The 18,257-nt window shown below is 38.6% G+C and overlaps 1 protein-coding gene across 1 annotated transcript in view; it reads right to left on the reverse strand.

Annotated features, from left to right (window-relative positions):
* The window catches only part of LOC115430142 (macrophage mannose receptor 1), a 54,462-nt gene that overhangs the window by 12,600 nt on the left and 23,605 nt on the right, over positions 1-18,257 (reverse strand). Inside the window, exons 23-37 of the mRNA XM_030150038.1 lie at positions 17,263-17,376; positions 16,996-17,111; positions 15,636-15,790; positions 15,348-15,553; positions 12,446-12,623; positions 12,130-12,354; positions 11,650-11,819; positions 11,230-11,300; positions 8,187-8,287; positions 7,981-8,100; positions 6,417-6,554; positions 4,479-4,633; positions 2,904-3,003; positions 2,065-2,300; positions 785-968 (exon numbers count right to left, since the gene is read on the reverse strand). Coding sequence (XP_030005898.1) covers positions 785-968; positions 2,065-2,300; positions 2,904-3,003; positions 4,479-4,633; positions 6,417-6,554; positions 7,981-8,100; positions 8,187-8,287; positions 11,230-11,300; positions 11,650-11,819; positions 12,130-12,354; positions 12,446-12,623; positions 15,348-15,553; positions 15,636-15,790; positions 16,996-17,111; positions 17,263-17,376 — 2,269 coding nt within the window. The remainder of the gene's footprint in view (positions 1-784; positions 969-2,064; positions 2,301-2,903; positions 3,004-4,478; positions 4,634-6,416; positions 6,555-7,980; positions 8,101-8,186; positions 8,288-11,229; positions 11,301-11,649; positions 11,820-12,129; positions 12,355-12,445; positions 12,624-15,347; positions 15,554-15,635; positions 15,791-16,995; positions 17,112-17,262; positions 17,377-18,257) is intronic.

Consider the following 18,257-nt stretch of genomic DNA (forward strand, 5'->3'; position numbering starts at 1 on the left):
TTAAATGATTTATCATTGTTTATTGTAATATGATCCTCTGTATTTTGTGTTTCAATGAAAATCAGGTATTTTCTTATATTTAATTCACTGACCATGAAGATGTTCATCAAAGCTCAGTTTAAATTTGAAGGTTATAAAAAAATAGACAAAACTGAAAAAGTAACTTTTTCCATCAAATATCATTAACTGAACATAACCCCAGTGTGTCCATCCACTGTCACTGATCCAACTCCATGGGTTTGACTGGAGAATCAATGTTGGAGAAGATGACAGTGTTTCCACGGTAACTACAGAGCCTCTGAACGTCCAAATGGGTCATATCTGATGACCATGAAAAGATGAAGAACTGTATTTGACACCAATTATTTCAACATATTAACAGATTTTGTGTTTCAGACGTTCTTAAACATGTCAGATCAGTAGATGCTTTAGTTTTCCACTGACTGTTTGGCTCTTTGGGATGATAAGTGTCAGTCATGCACCTGAAGGCTGAACACCATCGGAAATAAGACGCAATTATGAAGTCCTTTAATAGTTCATCCACTGCTTCATCCTGTTTTATCTGCTTTTATGAAGCCTCTGGACCAGGTCATCATTGTAAATGAGAACTGGTTGTCAATTGACCTACCTGGTTAAAAAAATGGGTAAATCAAATAAATAAATAAATAAAAATAGATTTTGTTGAGTCACTACATCCTGAAATCTACAAGAAAGAAAGTGGAGGGGAGAAAAAAGGAAATGCAGCAAAAAAAAAAAAAAACAAAAACCTGTTTTTGCGTTTTACCTTTGGTGTATTTGCAGATGTAGGGTTTGGGGTCATCACACTTGGTGTCATTCCAGGTTCCGTGGAACATGCGTGAGCCGTGCATGCTCACACAGCCCTCATCCTTATGGTTACTGGGCTCCCCTGGACCCCACTGGGTAAAGAAGACCGGCCAGCCGTCTGTCCAGTAGTAGGAGCTGTCCTCCTGCATCACCAACACGTTCCACTGTTAATATTTCAGCTGAAATGGAAAGCGCTTTGGGTGCCCTGAAAAGCCTTATAGAAATCTAATCCATTAGTAGTAGCAGTATTAAATGTTATTTAACAGAATTTGACTGTTTGCTGGACTGATTGAGATGTTTATTTAAAATGTCTGCTTTATTTAATCTTTATTTAAAGAAACATGTTAACCCATAAGGACCCAGTGTTACTTTTGTGTTAGTTCCCAAATGATTTTTTCTCTAAATTTAACCTTCCTTAAGTGATTTATCACCATTTACTGTAATATTATGTTCTGTATTTTGTGTTTTTTCAGTGAAAATCAGGTATTTTCCAATATTTAATTCCCTGAACATGTAGATGTTCATTAAAGCTCAGATTTCAGTTGAGGATTGTTATAGCAAAAAGTGACTTTTTCAGTCAAATCTCTCATTAACTGAACATTAACCCAGTGTCCATCCACTATCATTGATCCAACTGCATGGGTTTGACTGGAGAATCAGTGTTATAGAAGATGATGGTGTTTCCATGGTAACTACGGAGCCTCTGAATGTCCAAATATGGTCATATCTGATGACTATGAAAAGATGAAGAACCATACTTGACACCAATTATTGACTTGTACTGATAGGATTAGTGGATGAACAGGAGTTAAAGAGTTTATGTCAGCAGAAGGTTTTGGTCGACAGCGGATGTTTGGGTCTTTATGGGTTAATAACGAACGCCCTTAAAATAAGGCATATATTTTGTGTTTGTGTTTTACTTCAAGGTTATCATCCTTTTCAACTGAATGAACTGAAATCTGGAAATTTATCTGAGAAACTAAAGCTTCATAAACAATAACTATAAAGGAAGTGAGCTGTCCCTTTACATCTGTCAGAGCTGAATGAGCCTTTTTTCAGGTACAGAGCTGAGAAAACATGCACGACTGGACCGGATCTGTCCAGCATGTTTACACCACTGTGTGTGTGTGTGTGTGTGTGTGTGTGTGTGTGTGTGTGTGTGTGTGTGTGTGTGTGTGTGTGTTTCCTGCGTCCTCCACTGGTCTGTGATCAGCATTATTGTCCGTTTCAGTTTCATACCTTGCGCCTGAGTCCGATCCAGGCGTCCGGTCCTCCCTGCAGGACCACTCCGGCTACGAAGGCCTGGTCGTAGCTCTGGTCGATGCTGGCCAGGTGGGCCTTCTGTTTCCGGCAGGCGGCCTCGGCTGCGTCCCAGGTGGCCAGCTCGTTGACCAGCCTGTAGCAGTTCTGGTACCAGGACACGTAGCCGGACGGACAGTTGGTTTTGGTCGGCGGAGGGGGTTTGATGCTGCTCGCTGATTCGGAGAAAGAAATGTGATGAATCAGAACTGGTGTGTGACTGAGCTGCAGATGTGTCAAGCTGTCCTTCTCTGCAGCAGTTCTTAAAAGCATCATTTAACCCTTTATCAGTGACTACTTTTTGGTCATTTCCACATATATAAGACAACAGTCTCCAGGGTCTGTCAGGTCCACCTGTGCTTTGTTCAGTTCCATGCAGTAATGGAACGAATGGAAGGACTGATGTTCAAAGGGGTCATGTGGATGTGGACAGGGGTCTGGACCAGTGCACATGGGGGTCGAATGTTCTAAAATACATGTTCCTTTCACCACACATGTGCTTTTCTTGTATTTTTTACACTTACTACTTGGATTTTTTCTTTCCCCCACTTATGGGTAAGGACTCAAGTATAGTAACTTCTCTGACCTTGACTTTCTACATAACAATTTTCACTTTTTATTTTTATTCTGTATTATTATTACTTGTAATCTTTCTTTTGTATTTAATGTCTCACAAAGCTAGATATGTCCATGCTGTTCTCTTTCTGGATGTTTGAAGAAAAAAAAATAAAAAGAGAGAATTAGTTTAAGCTGAACTACCAAGCGCAGCGTTTACTGACATTTCTTCCTGGAGCAGACAAAGCTTTGGTTCTTGGGACAGGCGTCGTCATTCCACCTGCCGCTCACCAGGTGGTTGTGAGTCATTGCAACACAGTGTTCCTGTTGAAAATCACATGAAAGATCCAGAGTGAGTACCTTTTAGTTCTGTCTGTTTGTGAACATCATAATATTTGACTTTGTCCTAAACCAGGGCTGTCCAACTCATTTTCTTCTGGGGCCACATTCAGCCCAATTTCATCTGCAGTGGATCGGACCAGTACACGAATAACATGACAGCCAGTAAATAATGACAACTGCAAATGGTTTTAGTGCAAAAAAATAACATTCAATTACACCAATATTTACATTTACAAACTATACAAACAAAAAAGATGTGAATAACCTGAAAAAAATGGAATTTGTTAAGAAATATAAGTACAATTTTGTCAATATTCTGCCTGGACTTATCATTTCTACATATGCATTACAGATCAGATCTACAAAGACACTAAACATGTAGTAACAGAGAATATTGTTCAAATTGTGCTTCATTTTCTTTAGACATTTCAGGTTGTTCATATTGCTTCAGGTTATTCGCATTTTATTGTTAAAGGATAGTTTGTTAATGTAAATATTTTCACAATTTATTGTTTTTTGCACTAAATCAAAGGGAAAAAATGGTGTTGTCATTATTTATAGCAGGGTTCTCAAACTCCTGTTCTTTCAGGTTCCACATTCAGTCTGATCTGATCTGTAGTGGACCCAACCACAAAAATAAGAACAGAAGAACCTAGAAATAATGACAACTGACAATTTATGTCTGTGTTTTAGTGCAAAAAACCCATTAAATTATGAAAATACTTACTTTTATAAACTATCCAAACAAAAAAGATGTGACTAACCTGAAAAAACTGAAATTCTTAAGAAAAATCAGTGTGATTTTAACAATATTACACATCAACTTCTCATTAGTCCATGTGCATTCTGGATCGGATCTACAAAAAACCACTGAGGAACAGGAAGAAAAGAGTTCAAACTGGACTGAATTTAATACAGACATTTCAGGTTGGGCACATTTGTTCAGGTTAGTCACATTTTATTGGAACAGGAGAGTTTGGAAATGGAAAGATTTTCATCTTTTCATGTGATTTTTTGCACTAAAACAAAGACAAACATTTGCAGTTGTCATTATTTACAGACATAATGTCATATTATTTCTCCATCAAACCCAGTAGTAAATCTGCAGTCCTTCTTCTGTGTGGGTTCTTCTGCTGTTATTATTGGACTGTAGATCAGATTGGTCTGGATGTGGAACCCACACTAACATGAGTTCCACAGCCTGGACTGTGGAATTTAGACACTTTGGAAATTCATCCCAGAGGTCGGACTGGAACCTTTGGGGGGGCACATTTGGGCCCTGGGACACATGTTTGACGGCCCTGGTTCATAGGTTATGATAATATTATTTTTGAGTTTGATAGCCTAACTTGCACTTTGTAAATTCATCCCAGGGACCAGATTGGACCCTTTGGTGGGCCGGTTTTGGCCCCCGGGCCACATGTTTGACACCTGTGTCCTAGACAGTGGTTCCTTACCGCTCCTCCGGCGTTGTTGGGCTCCTTTTCGTTCCAGTTGGTGTATTTGACCGGGCTGACGCCGTCACTCCAGGCGTACTGATTCTCTAGTAACAGGTCTGACAGTCCGATCCACGTGGGGAGCTCCAGGTCCTTCAGGTAACTGGACACAAAGTCTGGACGGCAGAAGGAGAAGAATGAATGAATGGTGTTTCTGCTGAATGTACTTTGCTAAAGCTAACCCATAATATAAAGACCCAAATATACACCAGTGTCCAAAGGATCGACTGATCTAAAATGATTAATAACTTTACAGCAACTAATGCTGTCAATACATGTCAATAATTAGTGTCAAATACAGTTCTTCATCTTCTCATGGTCATCAGATATGACCCATTTGGATGTTCAGAAGCTCTGTAGTTACCGTGGAAACACTGTCATCTTCTCCAACATTGATTGTCCAGTCAAACCCATGGAGTTGGATCAGTGACAGTGGATGGACACACTGGGGTTATGTTCAGTTAATAATATTTTATGGAAAAGTTACTTTTTTCAGTTTTGTCTATTTTTATATAACCTTCAAATTTAAACTGAGCTTTTATGAACATCTTCTCCAACATTGATTCTCCAGTCAAACCCATGGAGCTGGGTCAATGACAGTGGATGGAGGTGCTTGGTTTATGTTCAGTTGATATATTTTACTGAAAAAAGTCCCTTTTTCTTCAGATTTTTCTGTTGCTGATACAATAACCCCCAACTTTACTCTGAGCTTTTATGAACATCTACATGATCAGTGCATTAAATATAGGAAAATACCTGATTTTTACTGAAACAATGCAAAACACAGAGGGTAATATTACAATAAATGGTTATAAATCACTTTAAAAGGGTTAAATTTAGAGGAAAAAAATCAAATGGGACCTGCCACAAAGCACTGCCTGATCTAAAATATTTAATAACTTTGGATCCACTTATCCTATAAATCCATGTAAATAATTGGTGTAAAATACAGTTTATCATCTTTTCATGGTCATCAGATATGACCCATTGGGACGTTCAGAGGCTCCGCAGTTACCATGGAAACACAGTCATCTTCTACAACAGGGGTGTCAAACTCATAGTTCAGGGGCCACATTTAGCTAAATTTGATCTGAAGTGGGCCGAACCAGTAAAACAATAACATAATCATATAAAAATAATGTCAAATCCAAACTTTCCTCGATGTGTCAGTGTGAAAAAAGTAAAATTACATGATGAAAATGTTTACATCTACAAACTATCCTTTCAAAACCATGTGAATAACATGAACAAACTGAATAAATAAGTACAATTTTAACAATATTATGTCTGTAAATAATATTTACAGACATAATATTGTTAAAATTGTACTTACTTCTCTTAAGATATTTCAGGTTGTTCATATTTGTTCAAGTTATTCACAGTTTTTGCGAAATTATACTTTGTTTTAGTGTAAATACATGAAAATGTTTACATTTACAAAAACATAATAGAACACAAACATGTCTAACAAATAGTTAATTCCTTTTCTAAATGGTCCCAGTTCTTCCTCATTAATGTCAGTCTTGTAGTGTCACTAAAGGCCTCTGGTGAATGAAGTCCTCCCCCTGGTGGATTATCTGTGTATTACATGCATCTAATTGTATCCATCAGGTTTTTCAAGAAAAAAAAATATCACACTGATCATGTAGAGGGCTTCAAAACTCATGTATCAAATATGATACGTTTGTTGTTATAGGGTTAAAGTAGATGATCAGTCAAATAAATACAAAAAACTACCTGATTTTCACTGAAAAAATGCAAAATAAAGAGGATAAAATTATGAGAAATGGTGATAAATCACTTACAGGTTAAAGAGAGAAAAAAATAATATGGGATCTGACACAGAAATAGCACTGGATCTCCATGGGTTAAAGATGTTTAAAGATGCGCTGGACGTACCGTTCTCATACTGGTTATCGATGACGGCCAAATCTCCTCCCTGTTCCCTGCACCAGTCCCGAGCAGACGTCCAGTTCAATTTAAGGTCATTTTTCTTCCCTTTGAACATGAAACATTTGTCCTTGAAGCGCATCCAACCTGCAGGAAAGAAAAGAAGAACATTTATTTTCAGTTTTATTACAGTGTGCATTACTTTGTTACATTACTTTTATGTGATCACACACCTAAAATGAACATAAATATCAAATTTACACCGTATCAGCTGATCATTGAATCCAAAGATACAAAGCTAATTTTTTAGATTTTTAGTCATTCTAATTATTATTATTATTATTATTATTATTATTATTATTATTATTATTATTGGGTGAAGTCAAGGAAAGGGTCACATTTGGTCAAAAAAATTCAATGAGTGTGAATGTTTGGAAAGTGTCAAAGTTTTGTGCCGTCATTCTGGGTTTATTTTATAAACTCTCACAAATAAACTAAATTTATTCCAAATACATTGATATTTGACTTTTATATTATATATAAACACAGTGTTTAAAATTAATAAATGCATATATCTGTGCAAAAATACATTTGAATATAATATTAATATTATTTGCATGCTGTAAATATTGAATAAAAAAATATATTGAATAAAAACAAAAGTAAAAAAGTATATGATATTGATAATTGAAATAAAAAGTGCTTAAATTGATATTTACTTTTGTTGTCCATCTGTGACACTGATATTTTTCAAAACTCTTGTTATTTAGGTATGATCAAATATTTTTTTCCTCTAACCAATTATTAGGTTGTAAAATAGAGGCTTTAAGGTTTACACTGAATACATTTGAGGAGGAAAATGTCAGAGGAACTTCACTTTTGAGATCTTTGGAATTCTTGGAAAAAATAGACGTTAATTTTTTTTGTTCATCTGCGATGCAGTAGTTTTTGATATTTTTCATTTAAAAATATTTGAAACTAAATGTTGCCCTTTGAGTCTGTTTCAGATGGCATTTAGACCTTTACAATTATGTGGAATATTTGTCTGAAACTTGTCTGGTTCAAAAGTTATGAATGAAACAGTAGTGGGCGGTCCATCTGGGACACCCTTGACCTTGCCCTAGTACTGTTATTATTATTATTAGTAGTAGTAGTAGTAATAGTAGTAGTAGTGGTAGTAGTATTTTATTAGTATTATTATTATTGAGGAAATACAGGTTACTATGATCACATGTTCCAAATCCACACCTTATAATCAGATAAACTGAGTGTTGAATCACTAACGAGCGCCCATGCCTTTGTTATGATGTATACATGTTACCTGCAGGGCAGTGCCCCTCCCAGGGCTGTGTGGGTGGGGGTGGGGGTGGGGGGGTGATGGGGTGGTCACCAGGGCATGTTACCTGCAGGGCAGTGCCCCTCCCAGGGCTGTGTGGGTGGGGGTGGGGGTGGGGGTGGGGGGGTGATGGGGTGGTCACCAGGGCATGTTACCTGCAGGGCAGTGCCCCTCCCAGGGCTGTGTGGGTGGGGGTGGGGGTGGGGGGGTGATGGGGTGGTCACCAGGGCATGTTACCTGCAGGGCAGTGCCCCTCCCAGGGCTGTGTGGGTGGAGGGGGGGTGATGGGGTGGTCACCGGGGGGCTTCTTACAGACGTAACCTGCAGTCCGACCACAGTTGGCATCGTTCCATCCACCTTAACGAACCAAAGTGTCTTATTATCAGGTGATGACTTATTAAGAGGGAGTGAGTCCAGCTGTGAACATGTAGGCCTTCGTTTACCCTGATGTCTGTTCATCTGGACACACTGCTCCTCCCCGTTGGCGTTGTTGGGTTCACCTGGACCCCAGTGGGTGTACGTCACAGGAGACATGTCCACCCACCTGTTTACACAGGAAGGAAGGAAGGAAGGAAGGAAGGAAGGAAGGAAGGAAGGAAGGAAAGAAAGAAAGAAAGAAAGAAAGAAAGAAAGAAAGAAAGAAGAAAGAAAGAAAGAAAGAAAGAAAGAAAGATAGATAGATAGATAGATAGATAGATAGATAGATAGATAGATAGATAGATAGATAGATAGATAGATAGATAGATAGATAGATAGATAGATCCTTTATTCATTTGACTTGACTTGCTGTGTTTTTCTGTACCCTTTAACCCTTTAACTCTTTAACCCTTTAACCCTTTAACTCTTTAACTCTTTAACCCTTTAACTCTTTAACCCTTTAACTCTTTAACTCTTTAACCCTTTAACTCTTTAACTCTTTAACTCTTTAACTCTTTAACCCTTTAACTCTTTAACCCTTTAACTCTTTAACCCTTTAACTCTTTAACCCTTTAACTCTTTAACTCTTTAACCCTTTAACTCTTTAACCCTTTAACTCTTTAACTCTTTAACCCTTTAACTCTTTAACCCTTTAACCCTTTAACTCTTTAACTCTTTTACCCTTTAACTCTTTAACCCTTTAACTCTTTAACCCTTTAACTCTTTAAAACTCTAACCCTTTAACTCTTTTAACCCTTTTAACCCTTGTACTCTTTAACCCTTTACCTCTTTAACCCTTACTCTTTAACTCTTTAACCCTTTAACTCTTTAACCCTTTAACTCTTTAACTCTTTTACCCTTTAACTCTTTAACCCTTTAACCCTTTAACTCTTTAACCCTTTAACCCTTTAACTCTTTAACCCTTTAACCCTTTAACTCTTTAACCCTTTAACTCTTTAACCCTTTAACCCTTTACCCTTTAACCTCTTAACCCTTTAACTCTTTAACCTCTTTACCCTTTTAACTCTTTAACCCTTTAACTCTTGACCCTTTAACCTTTAACTCTTTAACCCTTTAACCCTTTAACCCTTTAACCCTTTAACTCTTTAACCCTTTAACCCTTTAACTCTTTAACCCTTTAACCCTTTAACCCTTTAACCCTTTAACTCTTTAACCCTTTAACCCTTTAACCCTTTAACTCTTTAACCTTTAACCCTTTAACTCTTTAACCCTTTAACTCTTTAACCCTTTAACTCTTTAACCTTTAAACCTTTAACTACTTTAACCCTTTAACCCTTTAACCCTTTAACTCTTTAACCCTTTAACCCTTTAACTCTTTAACTCTTTAACCCTTTAACCCTTTAACTCTTTAACCCTTTAAACCCTTTAACTCTTTAACCCTTTAACTCTTTAACCCTTTAACCCTTTAACCCTTTAACTCTTTAACTCTTTAACCCTTTAAACCCTTTAACCCTTCCAGACCCAAACGTCCTCCTTTAACCTAAACCATCTCCTGATCTAAACTCTTTAATTCCTGTTCATCCTCTAATCCTATTATTACATGTCAATAACTGGTGTCAAATACAGTTCTTCATCTTTTCATGGTCATCAGATATGACCATATTTGGACGTTCAGAGGCTCCGCAGTTACCATGGAAACACCGTCCTCTTCTCCAACATTGCTTCTCCAGTCAAACCCATGCAGTTGGATCAGTGACAGTGGATGGACACACTGGGTTTGTGTTCAGTTAATGACAGATTTTGATGAAAATGTCACTTTTTCTCAAGTTTTCTCTGTTTTTGATAAAATAACCCTCAAATGTAATCTCAGCATGATGATAAAAGTACATGATCAGTAAAATAAATGTAGGAAAACACCTGGGAAAAAAAGCAAAATGGGGAGGATAATATTATGACAAGTGGTAATAAATCTTTCTGATATCATAACCTTCAACTTTAATCTGAGCTTTTTATGAACATCCACATGATATTAAATCTTGGAAAACACCTGATTTTAACTGGAAAAATACAAAATACAGAGGATTACTTAATAATAAATGATCACATATCTGAAATAATGTATTAGGGAACTACCACAAAAGGAGCACTGGGTCTTTATGGGTTGAACACAATTAACATTGTATTGTTTTGTTAATTTCAAGTTACACTCAAGGAAAAAAGAAACACACCATTTTCATTTTCTCGATTTTTTCAGAAATACGACAGTTCTTGTAAAATGTCAAACTACAGTGAGTTCAGTTCTGTTGTGAGTCCAAATGAAATGAGTGTTTTCCTGGTTCTGGTTGACTGGTTTGGATTATCAGTCAGAACGGTGTTAGTGTATTCACCCCCATGTCTGCTCAGGACTCAGACTCACAGATGAACTGGACCTGTGCTCAGCTGTGCACTAACATTAACTGTAAAAGACACCAAACACACACCTGTCCACACTGACACACTGCTGCAGCCGGACACAGATGGGGTCATCGGTATGTTTCAGCTGGACGGAGCAGGCGGGTGGAGACAGGGGTTGGACTGCACCGCTCTACCGTTGTAACCCTGCTGAGCGTTACCACACCACCGGCTCCTCCAACCACCGTCCCACATCTGGTCGACCCCCTGTTCCAACCGCTGCACACGATCAGCTGACACATCTGTGACAGGTTTGGGCCGTCTGTGTCCGGCTGCAGCAGTGTGTCAGTGTGGACACGTGTGTGTGTGTGTGTGTGTGTGTGTGCTCCATTTGTGTCTTTTACAGTTAATGTTTGTGCACAGCTGAGCACAGGTCCAGTTCATCTGTGAGTCTGAGTCCTGAGCAGACATGGGGGTGAATACACTAACACCGTTCTGACTGATAATCCAAACCAGTCAACCAGAACCAGGAAAACACTCATTTCATTTGGACTCACAACAGAACTGAACTCACTGTAGTTTGACATTTTACAAGAACTGTCGTATTTCTGAAAAAAATAAAGAAAATGAAAACGGTGCGTTTCTTTTTTGCTTGAGTGTATTTGCACTACATTTCATTTAAAAGAAACACACAACATAAGTTAAAGGTAGACGTACTCATATTGTCCACTTGCAATACCAAACATCATCATTCCTATCCAAGCTGAAGCAACTTCTCCAGTCCCCACCTGGAAGAGCAGAGCAACACAACACAAACATACGGAACACACTGACGTCAGATGGAACCGGTGGAAACACATGGGCATGAAAATACAGGATGTCCACAAAGACTCCACTGTTTAAAAAAGTAGGACACAAGCACTATATATACACATATATATATATATAATGCCTGTTTGTATTTATTGCTGTTGTCTGCTGAGCCAGCTGCATCGAAATGTCCTTTTTGATGTAAAATCTGGAATGCCGAAGTCTGTCAAAGTCTACTAAATGTGTAAAACTGTAAAAAGACTTCATGGACAGCCTGTAAATCCTGTAAATTTCGTCTGAATAATCTGAAGGAATCCAAGCGTGTACCATGCTGTTAACGTATGCCTGTTCGTCTTTGCTGTGGATGGTAACCAGCGTGGCCTTCTCATCATAGCAGCGAACCATGGCCGTGTGGAAGTCCACCACGTCAGTGTCGTTGTAGTAGTAGCACATGTCGCTGTTCTTCCTCCAGCCGGGGTTGGAGCCACAGTCAGGAGCTGAGGGGGGACAAATCTAATCAAATGTCTGATAATTCAGCTGAAAGTTAACACAAGTCATTCACCTGACAGTGACAGGATGAGCTCACGTCTGTTTACAGCTGCATTTCCTGAACTGACGAGCAGGACCTCAACATTTTTAATGGGTGGTAAACTGATGCTCGTTATATAGGAATTCACTTTTGTCATTGAAATAGAGGAGTTTATAGATGTTGATTTTACCAAAGCTATTTCTATGACTGAACTATAAAGGGTTAATTTGGGAACCAGTGCTCTCCAGAAGGAGCGTGGCATTGTGGGAACAGTTTACCTGGAACAGGGGGTGGAGGCACTGGGGGTAAGATGGGGTTCTTTCCCTTGGCGATCATGCAGATCCAGTCTTGGTGAGCGTCACAGTTCAGGTCGTTCCACCAGGAGTGGGTCCCGTTGGTGCTGCTCACCATCTCCACACAGTCCTCTCTGCCTTCGTGGTTGTTGGGCTCCCCGTGACCCCAGTTGGTGTGGGACAGAGGTGTGCCGTCACTCCAAGAGAAGCCTAGAATGTCCAAGTAATTGCAGGTTTTTTTTCTATGTTCTTTCCTCTAACCCTCAACCGGAGCTGTGGCTGAGTGTTCCGCTCCACTCACCTCCTTCTGTGGGGTTGTGTTTGAGGCCGATCCACTTGCTGGTGGCTTTGCTGTACTCAGCCAGGAAGTCCTCCTCCTCCTGATTATGGATGCTAACCAGATTAGCCCCCCTGGAAATACAGTCTTCATAAGCTGCCTCCCAACTCTTCTTCTGGGACCAGTCTACGTTGTGGAAGAGCTTAAAAAAAAAAAAAAAAAAGACAGATTTATCTTAGAAAAAAAAAAATCCAAGTTTTCCAGAGAAATCAATAGTATTGCATCATTTCCAAAGCTTCAGTGTGTTCTACTTTGTGGTGGAGTTGCAGATTGCACCAGTCTACCGTCAGTGTTGGGGAGAGTTAAACTACATGTAGCTGAACTATGTAGTTAACTACATTTTGCTGTAACTTGCTGGTAGTTAAACTACATTCATATTTTGTCCCACATCAAGTAGTTCAAGTACTTTTCGAGCATTTTTTTGTAGTAACTACTCAATTTGCAAACTACAATTTTGGGCAACACCATAAAATTAAGTTTTGTTTTGTTTTTTTTTTCTGTAATATAACTAGTATTTCACCACTGAATATAAGACAGTCCCTTTTTCTTTCATCCTGAATTGCTTTTTGTCATGACACCACAGCCAACGCTGCCTGTAGAAGCCAATAACGTAATAATGACCCATAACATAAAAACGGCCGATAACGTAATAAATTTGCCATTTTTAAAATGTAATAGGTCAATAACGTAATATCTGGCCAATAACATGATAAAAGTCCTGAACCGATAACGTAATAACTTATTAAGTTATTACGTTATCGGCCTGGTACAAAAATCTTTGCAAATGTAGTAATTGAGCCACTAACTTAATAATACACTAATATCACTGTATTTAAGTTAAATTTATTAGATATAACTGATAAAAGCTCTCTCTCTCTCTCTCTCTCTCTCTCTCTCTCTCTTGCTCTCTCTCTCTCTCTCTCTCTCTCTCTCTCTCTCTCTCTCTCTCTCTCTCTCTCTCTCTCTCTCTCCATGTATTTGTCTATTTCACTTGATGGTTTATATGATCTCTCGTCCTGTCTGCTGCTCCTTAGTCTTTCAAGGTATCTCCGAACAAAGTGGAAGCACACATTTACAAACTTAGACAATAGTGTAATATAAAATTATGTATGACATGTACAACATGGAACTCACTCTTGAAGACAGTAAAAAATGTGTCACTGTTCAGGATTTTCTGATTTCCCATAACTGACCACTAGTTGGCAGTGGTGTGACATTGACTTTCTTCAGTAGTCCAGACTTCCTTGTTTCCTTTCTAGCACACGTTTGAAAGGTAATCCATGATCAGTTTTCTTCAGTGAACAGTTCTTGTATATACCACAAACAATCTTACATATTTAGTGCAAGAGGATATAACATTATTAAGAGTGTATTCAAAGTTAACTGACTATACCTAGCTAACTGTTGGCTAGTTCTTAGCATTATTAACTATTACTGTTTGATAATATCAGGGGGTATAAAGTTATTGGCCAAAAATTATTACATTATTGGTTTCAGGACTTTTATTACGTTACTGGCCAGTTATTACGTTAATAGCCTATTACATTTTAAAAAGGGCAAATTTATTACGTTATCGGCCGTTATTACGTTAACGGTTGTTTTTACATTATTGGCTTCTACATTGCCACTGATTGGCTCGTCCTGGCAACACTTGAATGCTTTGCAGATGTGCGATCATTACTAACGTCATGTGGTCGTCATCACCATGGACAACCCTCCCACCAGTGCCACCCCCACCATGGCCATATTCGGTTTCATATACACCACATGTATATTCTCAATTTAATGCTGAAAATAAAAAGTAGTTACTAAAACTACTTTTTCTAGCCGTAGTTTTACAAACTACATTTCTTCAGGGGTAGAAATGTAGTTTGTTTGAACTACTGCCATGATGAACTACTTATAGTTTTACTTGCAAAGCAGCTTCCTCAACTGTCTACTGCAGGGCTGTCAAACTCATTTTCTTTCAGGGGTCATATTCAGCCCAATTTGATCTCCAGTGGGCCGGACCAATAAAATAATAGCATAATAACCTAGAAATAATGACAACTCCAAATTTTTTATTGCAAAAAATAACATTAAATGATGAAACTATTTCTATCCAAAACAGAGAAGATGTGAATAACTGGAAAGAAATGAAAATTCTGAAGAAAAATAAGTACAATTTTATCAATATTCTGCCTCAACTTATGATTTCTACATGTGCGTTACAGATCAGATCTACCTAAGGCACAAAACAGGCAGAATATTATTAAAATTGCACTTATTTTTCTGAAGACATTCCAGGTTGTTCATACTTGTTCAGGTTATTGACATTTTACTGTTAAAGGAGATAAGAATTTAATGTTCTTTGCAATAAATCAAAGAGAAAAAATTGGTGTTGCCATTATTTATAGGCATAATGTCATATTATTTTTCTCACATTAAACCAAGAAGAACATTTGGAGTCATTATTGCTTGGTTATTCTGCTGTTATTTTTGAGTTTGATGCCCTTGACTGTTCATATGTTCAGGGTAATTTTTGCATTTTGCACTTTGTAAATTCATCTCGTGGGCCAGATTGGAACCTGTGGTGGGCTGGTTTTGGCCCCCGGGCCACATGTTTGACACCTGTGGTCTACTGTTACTCTTTGCCTGAAAAAAAATCATGTCTCCTGTTACAGCCAGTGTTAGTTTGCTTTATTCTGGTCTTTTTAGTTAATAGTAGGGGATACAGGGGACATAGTAAACAAAAGCAGCTGATTCTAAATTAATGACAATATAATGATTCCTATTCAGCTGATTATATGAGACTGAATTATGACTACTTTATTCCCCACACTGGTTCAGGTGATTTGATTTTACACGGCTGAAGTTTCCTTTCTACCTTGTAACAGTTCCTGAAATGGGGCTTAGCCGACCAGCCAGTCGCACAGCCCTGTGCAGGAGGGGGGGTCGGGGCCTTGGTGGGCGGGGTGATGTCAGGCCTGGGTTTCTCACAGATGAAGGAAAACTTCTCTGAACACTGCTTGTCATCCCAGAAACCTCCAATCTGACCTGTTGTCATGGCTACACAAGTCCCATCCCCGTTATCTAGAAACAGAACATGAGTATAGCTGAAGTGGGTCCAGTTTTTCTGTAGTATCCTGGCGGTCAGGATGGTCTTGGACTGTACCTGGCTGGTTTCTGTCCCAGTGGGTGAAGGTCAGAGGGGCGCCGTTGTCCCAGATGTAGTCCACCCCTCCAGTTGCACCTCCTCGAGCTCTGAGTCCAATCCACCACAAACCAGTCTTACCTGACAGCGTCACAGTGAAGTGGGACTGCTCATAACTGCAGAGAGAAGGTACGCACAACGTCATCTTTTTTTTTTAACTCATCACCACCCCCCTTTTAGGAAAACTTTATTTTTAATCACAACTCCTGCTTAATTGACAGTCTCATACATTCACTTTATCATCCATTCACATTTCCACATCACAGTGTAGGACACAGGTGTCAAACATGCGTCCCGAAACCGGCCCACCAAAGGTTCCACTCAAACAAGTTAGGACATCAAACTCAAACATAAAATCAATATATAACATACCAATTTTTTCCCTTTGATTTAGTGCAAAAAAAACATGAAATTATGAAAATATTTACGTTAACAAACTATCCTTTAACAATAAAATGTGAATAACCTGAACAAATATGAACAACCTGAAATGTCTAAAGAAAATTCAGTGCAATTTGAACAATATTCTGCCTGTTACTACATGTTTAGTGTCCTTGTAGTTCTGATCTGTAATGCATATGTAGAAATGATAAGTTCAGGCAGAATATTGATAAAATTGTACTTATATTTCTTAATAAAATTGCATTTTTTTCAGGTTATTCACATCCTTTTTGTTTGGATAGTTACCTCCACCAAGGAGGTTCTGTTTTTGCCAGGGTTTGTTTGTTTGTTTGTTTGTTTGTTGGTTAGTTGGTTAGTTAGCAACATAACTGAAAAAGTTATGGACGGATTTTGATGAAATTTTCAGGAAATGTCTGAAATAGGACAAGTAAAAAATGATTAGATTTTGGGAATGATCCAGATCACTGTGTGGATCCAGGAATTTTTATTTGTCTGTCTGTCTGTCTGTCTGTTTGTTCGTCTGTCTGTGTGCAGGATAACTCAGAAAGTTATGGACGGATTTTCATGAAATTTTCAGTAAATGTTGATACAGGCACAAGGAACAAATGATTACATTTTCGTGGTGATGGGGGGAGGGGGACAACTGATCTGCCTTGGCGGAGGTCTGCGCTCTCTGAGTGCTTTTCTAGTTTGTAAATGTAAATATTGGCATAACTGAATGTGATTTTTTGCACTAAAACCATTTGCAGTTGTCATTATTCATTGGCTGTCATGTTATTATTTTACTGGTCCAGCCCACTGCAGATTAAATTGGGCTGAATGTGGCCCCCCCTCAGAACTAAAATGAGTTTGACACCCCTGATATAGGACATATGAGGTTCATTGATTCCCATTAATCCTTCATTCCTATTGGACTCACATGTCTCCAATGTGCAGCATGAAGCTGTCCTGCTGGTCACAGAAGGCCTTTGCCTCAGACCAGGTTCTAGCGCTCTCCTCCATCCAGTAGCAGGCGTATGCGTATGCATCCCAGCCCTGACACCAGGAAAAGGAAACACAGTTACACACCGCGGTCATCTGAACGGCTCTGTTTGAGGCTAATGCAAAAATAAGAGTCATTTAAGTACATGTTCGGTAACTTGGTGATCTAAAACACTACAGAGCAATGGATGGGAGTGGTTCTTACCTGAGGGCATCCATACTGAGTGGGTTTGACAGAGGGCAGTGGGTAATGCGCTTTAGGCTGTTTGCATATGTAAGTATTATGTTCTGTACAAGTCACGTCATTCCATCGGCCAGTCTAGAGAAGAAAATGAATGTTAGCACACGAAAAACAATCATTTTATATGTCAATATACACTCAAGAGATTTAAAAACACACCACTCAATTCTGAACTTAAAACAAGATAAGAACATTTTTTGTGACAAATTTCTCCCGGTGAGTAAAAACAGTGAGCAGATTTTCAACACCAGAAGTTGCGTCATGTTTCGCTAGTTTTTGGGTGTGGTCTTTTTTTTTGACACTTTTTATTTATAAGCATTTTAATTTTTACAAAACAAGAACAAAAAAGTGAGGTCTGGGGATGGCAGTTTTTGGGTGTAGTTTAGAGTCAAAACAATAACTGTGGTAATTTTTTTTTTTTTTACAGTTTTTATTTCTCATTTTTATCAGTACAATACAAACTCCTCAAACTGAGGAGCAGGAAAAGAACAAAAGAACAGAAAAACAAACAGATGAAAAGAACAGCCTGTGGTGGTGTCAGAATATTTAAGGTCCCTTAACAGATACATTAGTCTGTGAACGTCAGCCATTTCCCCAGTTTTTCATGCAGAGGTTTTCTTTGAACTTCAGTTTATGTGGCAGATGTTCCATGACAGGTCTATCATCTATGGTTGAAATCCAATGTTTATCAGACGGATCATCAGTCTGAAGACAGTTCTGTGTTCTGGCCTTCTTCCTGACCACCAGGAGGATCTGGACCAGATATCTGTCTTCTTTATGCACCGTTTCTTTATGTCCGAGGTACAGAACAGGGCATGAATTTGGGATTGCATATCCAACACACGACACACAGCTGAGGGAACCTTCAACCAGAAGGGTTGGATAGGTGAACATTTCCAAAACGTGTGTGATCTGAATCCATGGGATTACAAAGTCTCCAACACGGCTGTCGAGTATTC

This window comes from Sphaeramia orbicularis, chromosome 12 (assembly GCF_902148855.1).
Source record: "Sphaeramia orbicularis chromosome 12, fSphaOr1.1, whole genome shotgun sequence".
NCBI lineage: Eukaryota > Metazoa > Chordata > Actinopteri > Kurtiformes > Apogonidae > Sphaeramia > Sphaeramia orbicularis.